The 13,049-nt window shown below is 36.6% G+C and overlaps 1 protein-coding gene across 1 annotated transcript; it reads right to left on the bottom strand.

Annotated features, from left to right (window-relative positions):
• Positions 1 to 4,244: 4,244 nt before the first annotated feature.
• Positions 4,245 to 6,805, bottom strand: LOC132557395 (solute carrier family 25 member 45-like). Its single transcript, XM_060221893.1, has 5 exons — positions 6,760 to 6,805; positions 6,311 to 6,354; positions 5,449 to 5,529; positions 4,844 to 5,090; positions 4,245 to 4,720 (listed from the first exon to the last, which is right to left on the bottom strand). The coding sequence occupies exons 1-5, from the start codon at positions 6,803 to 6,805 to the stop codon at positions 4,245 to 4,247; spliced, it is 894 nt and encodes a 297-aa protein (XP_060077876.1).
• Between the last annotated feature and the right edge of the window lie 6,244 nt (positions 6,806 to 13,049).

The raw sequence follows: 13,049 nt of genomic DNA, 5'->3' as shown, positions 1-13,049 counted from the left end.
CATTTGTCTGATGAAGCTGACCTGTAGTAATCGAAACGTCACACTCAAATTTTCTACTGGATGCGTTCTGAGATGAAAGTGACTGTGTAGTCATGGAAACGTCACACTCAAATCTTCTACTGGATGCGTTCTGATATGAAGGTGACCGTGTAGTCATGGGAACGTCACACTCGAATCTTCTACTGGATGCGTTCTGATATGAAGGTGACCGTGTAGTCATGGGAACGTCACACTCGAATCTTCTACTGGATGAGTTCTGATATGAAGGTGACCGTGTAGTCATGGGAACATCACACTCGAATCTTCTACTGGATGCGTTCTGAGATGAAGGTGACCGTGTAGTCATGGGAACGTCACACTCGAATCTTCTACTGGTTGCGTTCAGAGATGAAGGTGAACGTGTAGTCATGGAAACGTCACACTCAAATCTTTTACTGGTTGTGTTCTAAGACGAAGGTGACCGTGCTGTCATGGATATGTCACGCTCAAATCTTCTACTGGTTGTGTTCTGAGATGAAGGTGACCGTTGAGTCATGGAAACGTCACACTCACATCTGCGACTGGTTGTGTTTTAAAAACTACAAGGTGACCGTGTAGTCATCGAAACGTCACACTCAAATCTTCTACTGGTTGCGTTATAAGATGAAGGTGACCGTGTAGTCATCGAAACGTCACACTCAAATCTTCTACTGGCTGTGTTATAACTTGGCATATATCCATATTTCTTGGTATAAAACAGATTATTTTCATTGAAATATTTACGTGTGTGTTTAACAATAACATTCGAAGACTTTGCAGTTCTTTCTCATCTTGTTTAAATACTGCCCAAACTATAGCCCGTTTCCACAAATCTTAATATATACATTCTGACAGTGATCTCTTGAATAAACTTTGCATAGGTTTACAGATGGTTTAAGCTGTATACCGTACCATATGGTGACTTTTAACATCTATGTCCGAAGCTTTCCCTAATTTGAGTACCTTTAACATTAACACACCTACGTTTATGTGCACTGAAGTTTGTGATGTATTAGTTTTAGGAGCTAGAGGCAGAACATGCAAGTTCGAGTCATCTTAATTGCGTATAGACAAAAAGAATGATTCAATAAGGCAGCATTTTCACAATCGTTACATACAGTATAACCACTTGTAGGATCAGTCAGAGGAGGAATTTCTACAGACAGCTAGATTTTATAATTCCTATACGATTTCGGGGCCGACACTAAATAATTTTCTAAAAACGTTATCTAAATTTCCATAAAATGATTCGCCTTATATTTTTTCATATCATTTAAAGTTATATCTTTGTTTTATGTTGTAAATCTTATGGTGTATATTCGCAAGATTTAGAAGTTTAATAACAAGAAGTTAGAGTACTGTACGGTTTTACATGTAAGCGTCCGAAAAGGATTTAGAGTGTTGCGTCTGGTTGACTAACAAAGTGCGCGACCAACCAAGTGCGGTCCTGTTTGAACAGTATATACAACCGAGGTATGCATGAGGCATGATAATATAACAAATGTAGACCATTAGTCTGGTAATGTGTAATCAAAGCTTGTTAAATGTTAAATATGTTGAAAGTATGGATGAAATCCTGTCATATTTTAAATATGTTGAAAATAGTTGATGCAAACAGTCATTATTGAACAAAGTTTAATCTTTGCATGTATTTAACTATACTGAGAAGAAGAAGAAACGCAATTAGCAGAAAGTTAATATTGTAAATTAAATCCTTGACGTACACCATGAAACTTGACAAGTGTCCCTATGGTACCGTATTAAAATCACTGATGCATAACTAAACTGCGCAAGCCGCTTGTACAAAAGAATATGAGACAAAAGCACGATATCTCGAGCCCAGTATAAAGGATTGTATTAGAATCTGTGACATATCCGTCTTGTTTTACCATATTTTAAGCATAAACAGTTCACTTAAAAAAATGCCACGACTGTCCGAAATTGACAGGGATCGTTCCATTTCACTTCATATGCAAGGTACCCGGCAAAATCAGGTCGCTAATCAATTTGGAGTCAATCCATCGAACATTTGACGTCTCATCCAAAGACTACATGCCACAGGAAGGGTTGCAAAGCGTCCCGAAGCGGTCGTCCTCGTGTGACGACGCGTCGGCAGGATAGCGCAATGTGACTTTCGCACCTACGCAATCGCTTTCTGACGGCCACAGAAACAGCAAGGAACACAATTGGGCGTCATCATATTCCAATTCATCCAAAGACAGTGCGTACTCGACTGCGTGTCTTCGGTCTAAGACCGCGGCGGCCATATGTTGGACCACAGCTTAATGCGCCGCGACGTGCCAGACGAATGCAATGGCTGAATGCACATTCCGTAAGACGCTTCCCAATGCAACGTTGGAGTGGGGTTGTGTTCTCAGATGAGTCCAGGTTTTCGCTTTACCGGGCAGACGGCCGACGTCGTGTCTAAAGACGTACCCACGGGCGCTATGCAGATGCTTGCATTATAGAGAATGACCGCTTTGGAGGAGGATCGGTCATGGTATGGGGAGGGATTGCGCATAGTATCAAGACTCCTCTGGTCGTTATTCAGGGAAATCTCACGGCCGTCCGCTATAGAGATCAAGTCCAAACGCCGCATATTGTTTCTCTGGTACAGCAGGGTCAACTGACGTTTCAGCAGGACAACGCCCGGCCGCATGTAGCGAGGGTTTGCCGTGGTTATCTCGCAGCAAACAATGTCCCCACCCTTGACTGGTCCCCATACAGCCCTGACCTCTCCCCAATAGAACATTTATGGGACGAGTTGGACAGAAGGATAAGACGTAGGCCGAATCCTCCAAGCAACGTCGCTCAGTTGGCGTTGGCGCTGGATGAGGAATGGAGTCGTATACCAATGAGGAAGGTTAATACCCCGATCAATTTAATGCATAAAAAAGTTCGTGCAGTTACTGCAGCTCGCGGGGGGCACACACGATATTGATGGGTCCAGAACGCACTTCATTTTGAGTGGTGTACTCTTGAATCAACGTCAAATTTGAAAGGTTTACTTAACGTACACTAATGAAATTCTCGTAGATGACAGTGTGGTCAACTGTCTTCCAGTTATACCATAATTACATTCTAAAATTCTTTTCTATTTCCCATAGTTGACCTGGAAATTCCTTATTGCGTTTCTTTTTACTCTCAGTATATATGCACTAATCATGTAAACAGTGTGGTAAATATTTACAATAAACATGCCTTTACAATACTTAAGTTAAGATGTTTAGTTGTACTTCCTCGGTAAAAGTCAGAGCGAACGTAGAACCACCCTCTAATTCTTCCAACCTCTCTGTGTGTTTTCATGTTATACAGTTAATAATGAATAAAGTGACATAACATAGTAAACCATTGCACAATGTACCAATGTATCAATCAATAATATCTCTAGATACATGTACATGGCACATTGGCCAGTTACAGACACAACCTGATGGCCATGTTGTAAGTCACCAGCTCTATAGCCATGGGGCCTTCACTTCTAATGTACTGATGAGAAATATATTTACTCATTTTTTTCAAATAAATCAATTACTTAAAAATGACACAATAATGGCCGAGATGGCAGATAGAGGTAAGATGGGGGAGAACATGAACAAACAAGTGTTATATAAGTAACATAAGGTACTGATACATAGATGTGTATTGTTATACTGATTACATGTCATTCATATGGCGTTACTTATGTTGACACGTGCACTAGTTATTAGTTAATTAACTACGTGTAACATTACTTGTAGATCGACAAAGATTGCTGGCCATGTGTAAGTTAATTATGTGTTCGCTAGAAAGAGTATACTTTGTACATGTAAATTTGAGAGTATACATTCAAATTTGAAACTACATTACTTTATAAAAAATACTTTGATAAAATAAAACATGATGGTTCAGGACCCTACCATGAACATTTCCTTCTGTGTTGGCTTTTGTTTGAGACTGTGTCATATGCCATGGCGTCTAATTTCGTATTCAAATTTTCATGTAGCTTCTTCGGTTTCTCATCATTTCACTTTTTTTTCTTGAATTTTCTTCCCTGATTCTGCTGTATTGTATTTCTATCCTCCATTACTTTCTTTGCCTCTGTGGGTTGTTCAGAATAATATTTATCCAAGTCAGATTGGATACGTTGTAAAACCAACATTAATTAAGTGATCTTTTACGGGTTGTTACTGGTCCAGGCAGGAAAGATGATCGTTTGTTAACCAAGAACAATAACAAGTGAGAGTTCATGTTTTCTTTAATACATCTAAAACATATGAATAAACCAGCATTGCTACTGCGCATGACGGGAAAGCGCGTAAACAAGTAACAACAGTTCCTCTATAAAACACTCGGAAACCCTCTTCTTTATAACTAGCTATGGCACAATCTAAAGGTCGCTTATAAACACCATCAAAGTCTGCCTGGTACCGACTCTTAATAACATCAAATGGCATGGTCGCAAACCAAGCCAAACTGCCGGCACATCCTCCGGAAATGAGTTCAGCTATGACACCTCGACTATCTGTCCACCGTTTTCGCCTGAGAAGGTCGCCGATGTAGGAATATGTGAGCATATACAGGCCACAAGTCGGAATGTCTCTTACTGCCATCACAGTTCCACCCTTATACAGACCTGACAGACCTAGTGTACGGTAGGTGTGGACCGTGCACTCTACAGGTCCACGAAAATACCGCACCCGATTTTGAATCTCCACTGAGCCTAAAACAGAGAATTCGACAATAACGTTACATTTCAAGAGAAAAGAAATAAAGGTACGGTAACGAAAATAATGAAAACTCGGACTGAAATAAAATGTCCATAATTTCAAACAATGTTGTATACCTCCATTGTTGCGCTGAATTTGAGATTGAAGAACTACTTTTATGTAATCAAATGGTATTGCCACCACTTGGAACGCTGCTCCGCCGGTACATCCGGCGAAGTACACATTCATATAATGCTTCTTCCGGTCTTCTGGATCGTTCTTTTCTAAAATCTTCATGGTGTTTCCATAGACACGAAGAAGTATGCTGTTAACTATACCGAAGGTAAACAAAGGCCATGACAGTCCTCGAAAAAAACCTCGAACCTAAAACACACACCATAAATAAATGAATTTGATGAATTTAAGAATCACTACGATCATTTTTCACATTAAGGAAATATATACATGCATATTAGCTTACTCTTTGTAAATTCAGCCGTTTGGTTATTTAAAATCAGAGTATCATTACAGCCTTACAGAATTTAATGACTTTACACTATAACATCTTTAAATGTCCTGATGGACGTTCATATGAGTTATCTTTGATGTCTCGTTGATTTCCCAATTTGTCCTTCTGTAATGATTTTGAATGGAACTACCTTAATTGTGTTGTTGACAAAAACAACAAAGAAATCAATCAATCTTATTCCTTAAATACAGTATATTTTGTTAGGTCACCAACCCAACCGGTCTGGTTAATTCCAGATACAGCGTCAATCGTCCCACGGTAACGCTGGTCGGTCGTCCTAGTCTGAAGCTGGACCTGAGGTGACAATCAGGAAGGTTTCATTATGAAGGTAGGAGTACCGGTTAACAGATTTTTATTCAAACAATAAACACCAACAAATGACATAACTACCTTCAACATATTCTTTATGTGTTCACAACTTTCATGTTTTGTAATTTTGCAAATGGTAACGTCATAATCTTATATTCTTCCACTTATTACACAATTTCGTCATTCTCAACTGTATACACTTAGATTTATCTATGGGACAGTAGAAGTGTGAAACTTTGATCACTACCACTTATGCATAATGTATGTTATTGTAAAGATGGTGTTCAAGTAACTGTGCTGCCTTACTTTAATTCTTTCGTGTTACGTCGACATATTCAATATGTCCAATAGACTACAAGCTATAAACCTGTAACTTGTTGTTTGAACAACGTTAAATGTAAGATGTTGATATTGTGCCATTAACGTATTCCATGTTCCAAAGTATTAGCTATATTAGAGGCCTAAATACGAAGAAGTATGAGCCTGTCCTACAGGTTTACTGCTTTAACTACTTGTTTACTTATTCGTCTTGTATGCTTTTCATCGGAAAGTGCAGAACCTTTTGTGTTGAACTGGTGGGTAGCAAGACTCAAGGTAATACAGAATTAGGTACTTGAATGGATTGTACAAAAGACGCACAGGGAAATACTGAACAATAGTAGATCCAGATAATGAATTAAACGACACAATACAGCTTTCATTCCATTCTAGTACACATCAGTCAGCTATTGTCGAAAATCAGAAGAAATCCAAATTCTCTACACACCTTTACGGTATCAAACGGGTGGCCAACCAACAGACCTGCTGCGCCTAAATAGAAACACGGAAAAGATTCATGTCTATTGGGTATAATGTTGTTCTGAATGGCATATCTGATCTCCTTTCTCATGAATAAATAAATAAGTCGTATAGATTAATGTTTGAAAATTTTATATCACAAATGCATTTACATTGTATATGTATGCATTATTCCATGGATTACTCGTACGTAACACATTTCAGAAATATTAACTTGTTAGAAATTGCTGTGGTAAAGTTTTATCTTGAGGGTCCAATAACATACCAATTAAATACTAAAGTGATGTATATAATTTCATATTATGGAATATAATTACTGTTGTATGGTATTTATAATTACTGTTGCATATTATGTTATATTTACTGTATGGAATTTATAATTACTTATGAACAGCATATACTTACTTCCTATCTTACCTCCCAATCCTCCTGCTAGATAGTCATGTGACCAGTGCCCCGACATCTTCTTGGGTAGGTACAGATGTAGTCCTTTTATACAAAAGTTTTTAATTATTTATGATTTCCATCTATCTAGTTAGTGATGTGCCATTCTATCGAATGTGCTTTTTAAAGTAAACCACTTTCATTCGGCATTTCACCATAAAAAAGCCTTTAGATGGTTTCAGTAAGTAATGAACTACATGTCTTTTGTGTGCTTTGGTAAAACAACAACAATAAAAACAGTGATATGCCAACAGAATCCGAATTCAAACTCATAACCGTTGAAACTAAGGAAAACATGAATAAGAGAGATTTACTCTGAAAAATATAAAGATAATAAGACCAGGTGTTCTGGGAGGGTAAGCATCTACAACTTCATTGACAATCAACATGTAAATCTTGGGCAGCTCAAGGTCCCACGGTCCCAAAAAACAACAGACATACTAACACGCACCAAATATATCCAACCTCAGATCGCACAAGAAGAATAAATCCAAATGTGATTATTACGACCATCGAAACTTACTAATATTTCTTACTGCGATTATTGTAAAGGCTGTTATTTTCAAAGATGAAATAACGTCGTTAAAACGAATTACTTGAAAACAAGTTATAAAATTATTATTACTGTTCGTTTCAGTAGCAATAAATCCTTTTATCACAAAACATCAAGAATTTGAGCCGTCGATAAAGTCAACCTTTATCGTAATGCCAACTATAGACAGTACCCACTTTGTTAATCGTCTTCAATTAACCAGTGTTAGGAGTACAAAACATGCCATACAGCTGTTTCGCTCTTCTTGGACTCGTCAGTGATGCCTAGGACGATTTTTAAACGTAAGAGGTGACCAATGAAAGTCATAAAAAGTCGAACAGAAAACTACAATGGGAAACGCAGTAATCCGAAAAGGCAGTGGTGCCACTATGGACCAATTTCATCCACTCGGTAATAAGCTTAGTTTTATTATGCTTTTTTTGTTTTATTTTTCTTTGACTTCCAAAATTTATTAGAGTCCCCACAAAAAATATGTTTTGAATAGCAAACTATAAAAAATATGATCTTAAAAAGTCTTTCTGGGGAAAAACTAAACGGAGACAGAACGGCCCAATTTGCTACCCCTCTTTTCGTGATTTTCAACATTATATACTATCAAGAAAAAAAATTAAATTAAATGTTTATGTTTTAAACTGCATCACTATTCCAGTGAATTAAAACACGACAAGCAGGATATGTTATTATTAATGCTGCTTACATGATATACACTAGTAGTACGTATCACGTCTTACCTGTCGTGGAGGACTTCTACTGGAGCTAGACGGCTCTCTACATCTATTCCGAGGAAGTCATTATCATTGCTTGTATTATATACATATGGGAAATACCAGATGAAGGTGTTCCTCCTTATCTGTCGTATCTACTAGCCATCCAGATAAGGTAATGACACTATTCTCTATAAAATCCCTAAATCCAGTTTACATGTGATAAACCTATATCATTCAAACTGCTCAGAAAGCTTACAGCAGTCCAACAGGTAATGGTCTATAAATAATCTTTGGAGTGATGGTACATTGTGTCCTGTCTTCAGCTGTTGTATCAAGCCCAAGACATCGGGAAATTGATTCCGATTCCATACGGAATATTGTATATTCATCAACATGAAAGTCTACTTCAACCAGTTTCTAGCCCTCCTATTAATGACACTTTATGAGACATTCAGTAACTTAAATCAGAAAACGATATCTATCATGGTGATCATTTAGACCAAGGATTGTATATTGATGTATATAAGCTTCGTTGAGATGACGTTAAACTCCGTAAAAAAAACGGCTACTACAACTTTAATTCTTTTTCATGATTCATGCATTCTGAAAGGTCGATGGAAGTAGTGTTGAAATTTATGTGATTACAGTATTTAGTGATGTCTGTATGTAACGCCTGTTATTTGATTGAAATCTCGTCAGTACGGTTACAACCTACCACACAATGTCGATTTCTATAAGTCACCCTTCCCTATTCTCTACTGCAAACCCCATGATTCACTGACGATTCCTAGTATAAAGAACAGTTAAATCAGTTGGCTACATACAGTATCTATCACTTAGTTTGTCATACTCACTTTTAACAAGGTAAACTCTAATTGTGGACCCTATATCCAAGGTGTGTATGGAACTGTTGTACTGATAGGGTATAATTTGTTGATTAGTGACAGAGTTCACCTTATAGAACTCTTTAACCGTCCGCAAAATCGAAATATAGTGCATTATAGGATAGCTTTTCACGTCTAAATAAAGATATTTCTTATGTGTTGACTAAGATAGCATACGTTTACGAAAACAATTTTTTGTGACTGTTTATTACATACATCGACGTTAAGGACCTGTTAAAGCGCCAATGTTTATAACATGCATCAATCCAATGTTGGATGTGACGACTTTTGCATATAGAACCTACCTGAATATGAATTTTGATTTCTTTGGCTGTTGGATTTCATAACAATGATTATTTATCTTTAATATTTCATGTGGACGCAGGAGTTTGTAAATGTGTGAGCCAGGTGGTGTCTAACACAATCGATCTTTAACATTTTCTGGTCAATATTGCCAATTTAAGCTATATTTATATTGAAAATAACTCCGTTTAGCAAATAAATTTCCGTATAGGACGGAGGACGACCTTATCCAAGTTTATATATACTAATGCAATTTGTAGAACTCGGACAGATCATAAGTGTAAATAAACTTGGATATTGTCATCTGCCTTCCTAACCAAACATTGTATTTGAAGTTCAATAAAACTATGATTTTCATCAAATTATGTTTAGGAAGGAACCTAGTGTATTTCTTAGAAATGAGAGGAAAGCGTGTTTTAAAAGATAAGTTTATTTCTGGTTCAGGACTTGTCATAGTCCTCTATACCAGACTCATTACAATACAGTATGAATACATAATAAAATACATATATCCAGTACTGGATTTGATATCTAATTCTGGATTGATGCTTCAGAATTAAAGAAAAGTTCTTGGTTTTTCCAGTGATCATCTAGTCTGTTTTTAAATAAATTAACATTCCCAGCAGATACAACATTTTCTGGTAGTTCATTCCAAATTTTTGCTGTTCTGTTTGAAAAATGTGTTTTTTTCTACCATAGTTGTGGATCGTTTAGGAAATATTTTTTGAATGACCTCTGTGACTATAGCGATCTGAGGCATCTCTCCATAATGTAATATCAATAAAACATTCATTATCATAAATTGGACTTGTTATTTTATACAGTTTTATCATATCTCCCCTTATTCTCCTGAATGCCAATGTTGGAAGCTTTAGTTTCTTCAACCTCTGACTGTAGACCTGGCCCCACTTGTATAAAACATCTCAACTTGAGATTTCCTCAAGTCGAGATTTTCCTCAGCTGATATCTCCTCAAAAACGGCTTGTATAAAATTTTCTCAAGGAACAGGAGGAAGGCATCGGCTAGGATGTCCTGAAATTCCTTGAGGAATTTTCATACAAGATATTTTCAAGGAGATATTAGCTGAGGAAAATCTGGGCTTGAGGAAATCTCAAGTTGAGATGTTTTATACAAGTGGGGCCAGGTCCTTCATTCCTGGAAGACACTTGGTTGCTCTTCTCTTGACTCCCTCAATCTTCTCAATGTGTTAATGAAGATATGTGGCCCAAACTGAACTGGTATAGTCCAGCTGTGACCTCACTAAGCATTTATATAGCGGAATAAATGACTTGATGTCAAAGAACTGAAAGTCCCCAGGAGAAGTGCAAACATGGAGTTAGCTTTTTTTACTTTTCTGAGATGTGTTTATCAAATGATAGATCAGCATCTATAATAACTCCTACATCCTTTTCTTATTTTGATCTCTGCAGATGTTTAACATGAAGATGGTGAGTTGGGTCTATATCATTTGGACCTCTACCTCTTTCCTTGCCTATTCGTATATGTTTATGCTTATCTGGATGCATCTTAAGTAGCCACGTTTTACTCCACTCACACCGTGTCAAGGTCCTTTTGAAGCTCCATACTATCCTGTTAATGCTTAATTATTTTATATATTTTTGTGTCGTCTGCGAATAGGTACATATCTGACTGGACCGTTCCTGGTAGATCATTTACAAATATTACAAACATCAATGGCTCTAGCACGGAGCCTTGAGGATTCCCGATGTAACTTCAGCCCAATCTGAATCCGCACCATTGACAGATACTCTTTGCTGTCGATCAATTAAAAATGCTGATATCCAAGAGATCATTTGATTTAAGAAATTATAAGCTTTTAACTCACTTAGGAGTAATAGTGATATATGAAACTTAGTTCTGATTGGCCCATCTTTGTCGAGAATTCTGAATTAACCGTACATAATTCGATCTCAATTATGGGCTTAAGAGATATCGCTGCGATCCGTGTGCTATAAGAAAAGTACAAAATGATATTATTTGGAATGATATGAAGTCCGTTTCTTAACTGGCCCCTTTTTACACGCTTCGATTTGTACACCCCATGTTTTTGGAGACCATGATGTGGCGATTGGAGACGGTGGAATCAGGACAGAAAAATCGAAATGTTCAAGCTCATCATACTGTTTGTTGGAAATTGGTCCCTGTTGGGTTCGTTATAGAAAACGGTCGAGGTAAGCGGCTGATGTAAAAACTAAAAAGTATTTGGTGTCCTTGATTGTCAATCCTGGTGGGTATATACGATAGGCATGGTCAATAAATTCCTTGTCTCAAAAAAGTGAAAATGAAGGTTTTGGTAAGGTATTTGTGACCTGTTTTGATAAGTTCTTAGATAAAAGTTAGCCGCGAGAGAGAGAGAGATCCCTTCCATTTGTATGGTAGTGTACATGGTGGAAAATCAAAAGTTCCTATATGTTTCTTTGAAGAGGGCTTTAACAATGTAAAAAAACTCTTTAGAGTTTAAAGCTGACATACCCTTCATTACAAGTTTGAAGAAATCTTATAATAGCAGTGAGGTAGGCATCAATGATTTTTCTTCATCCCAACACAAATCAGTTTCTTTTTGTTTTCAGATAAACTCTCACAGCAATGATACTTAATATGGTTGGTTGAAGGCTTGCTTTCTGTAAGTCTATCTAGGATAGGTATGAACACATTCTGTGAGGAGTTTCTAGGGACATTCCTGGGTTATTAATTGCATTCCGGTTCTTTGTCTGTAATTCTAGAAGCATTCATTTCTACACTTGTACTATAATAAATAATCCATGTCTGCAGTATCTGGACATAATCTGTGTATAAAATCAAAGTAGTTAGATAATAGTCCTATTTTATACACCTGTAAGGCCTGTATGTTAATGAAATATAAGGTCTTGATAAAGCATTAAAAATAGTGACAAAGTCTCCGATAAATACATATATTTATTATGTAACAACAATAGGGAAACTAAAGAAAAATAGTTTAATATTAATTGAAACAAGACATACATGACACAAGGAATTAAGCAGTCTCTATATTTACTGGTTTTGTTTAAGAATATATGATAACATATTCTCCATTGTTTTACTTGTAGCCATATATGCTCAATTATATTTCAAATTCTATCAAATGAGCAACATAAGATTTACTCAGAATTTGACGTATTTTTGAAAATAATAACACCTTGTTGATATGAATTATAATTACGTGACTTGTTGAAGGCACATATAACATCCGTACAGTAAATATAAAGGCCTAACAACTTGGAAGTGCTGACAAATCAATAAGTGCTGTATTACAGTGTTCAACTGTATTGATAGCAAAGTGCTGTTTTACTGCAATCCAATGTATTCAATAACAAAATACCATTTTAATGTGGTTAAATGTATAACGTATTCAATAACGAAGTGTTGTGGTAAACGATATTCAAAAACAGTAATTTTTTGCTGTGGTCAACTGTATTCAACAAAGTACCATTTTGCTGTAGTCAAATGTCTTCAATAACAAAGTGTTGTTTTGTTGTGGTCAACTGTATTCAACAACAAAGTGTTGTTTTGTTGTGGTCAACTGTATTCAATAAAGTACCATTATGCTGTAGTCAAATGTATTACAAAACAAAGTGTTGTTTTGTTGTGGTCAACTGTATTCAACAACAAAGTGTTGTTTTGTTGTGGTCAACTGTATTCAATAAAGTACCATTATGCTGTAGTCAAATGTATTACAAAACAAAGTGTTGTTTTGTTGTGGTCAACTGTATTCAACAACAAAGTGTTGTTTTTTTGTGGTCAACTGTTTTTAACAAAGTGTTGTTTTGTTGTGGT

This window comes from Ylistrum balloti, unplaced genomic scaffold (assembly GCF_031769215.1).
Source record: "Ylistrum balloti isolate Yb309-2 unplaced genomic scaffold, AGI_CSIRO_Ybal_v1 Utg370668, whole genome shotgun sequence".
Classification (NCBI taxonomy): Eukaryota; Metazoa; Mollusca; class Bivalvia; order Pectinida; family Pectinidae; genus Ylistrum; species Ylistrum balloti.
Note: the sequence above shows the minus strand (reverse complement) of the source record. Positions and strands in the feature narration are given on the sequence as shown.

Excerpts from the sequence above, each read along its gene's own strand:
- LOC132557395 (XM_060221893.1), bottom strand. The coding sequence starts at position 6,805 with ATGTCGGGGCACTGGTCACATGACTATCTAGCAGGAGGATTGGGAG. Across the intron at positions 6,355-6,759 it reads TCTAGCAGGAGGATTGGGAG|GCGCAGCAGGTCTGTTGGTT; the intron begins GTAAGATAGGAA and ends GTTTCTATTTAG. Across the intron at positions 5,530-6,310 it reads ACCCGTTTGATACCGTAAAG|GTCCAGCTTCAGACTAGGAC; the intron begins GTGTGTAGAGAA and ends TTGTCACCTCAG.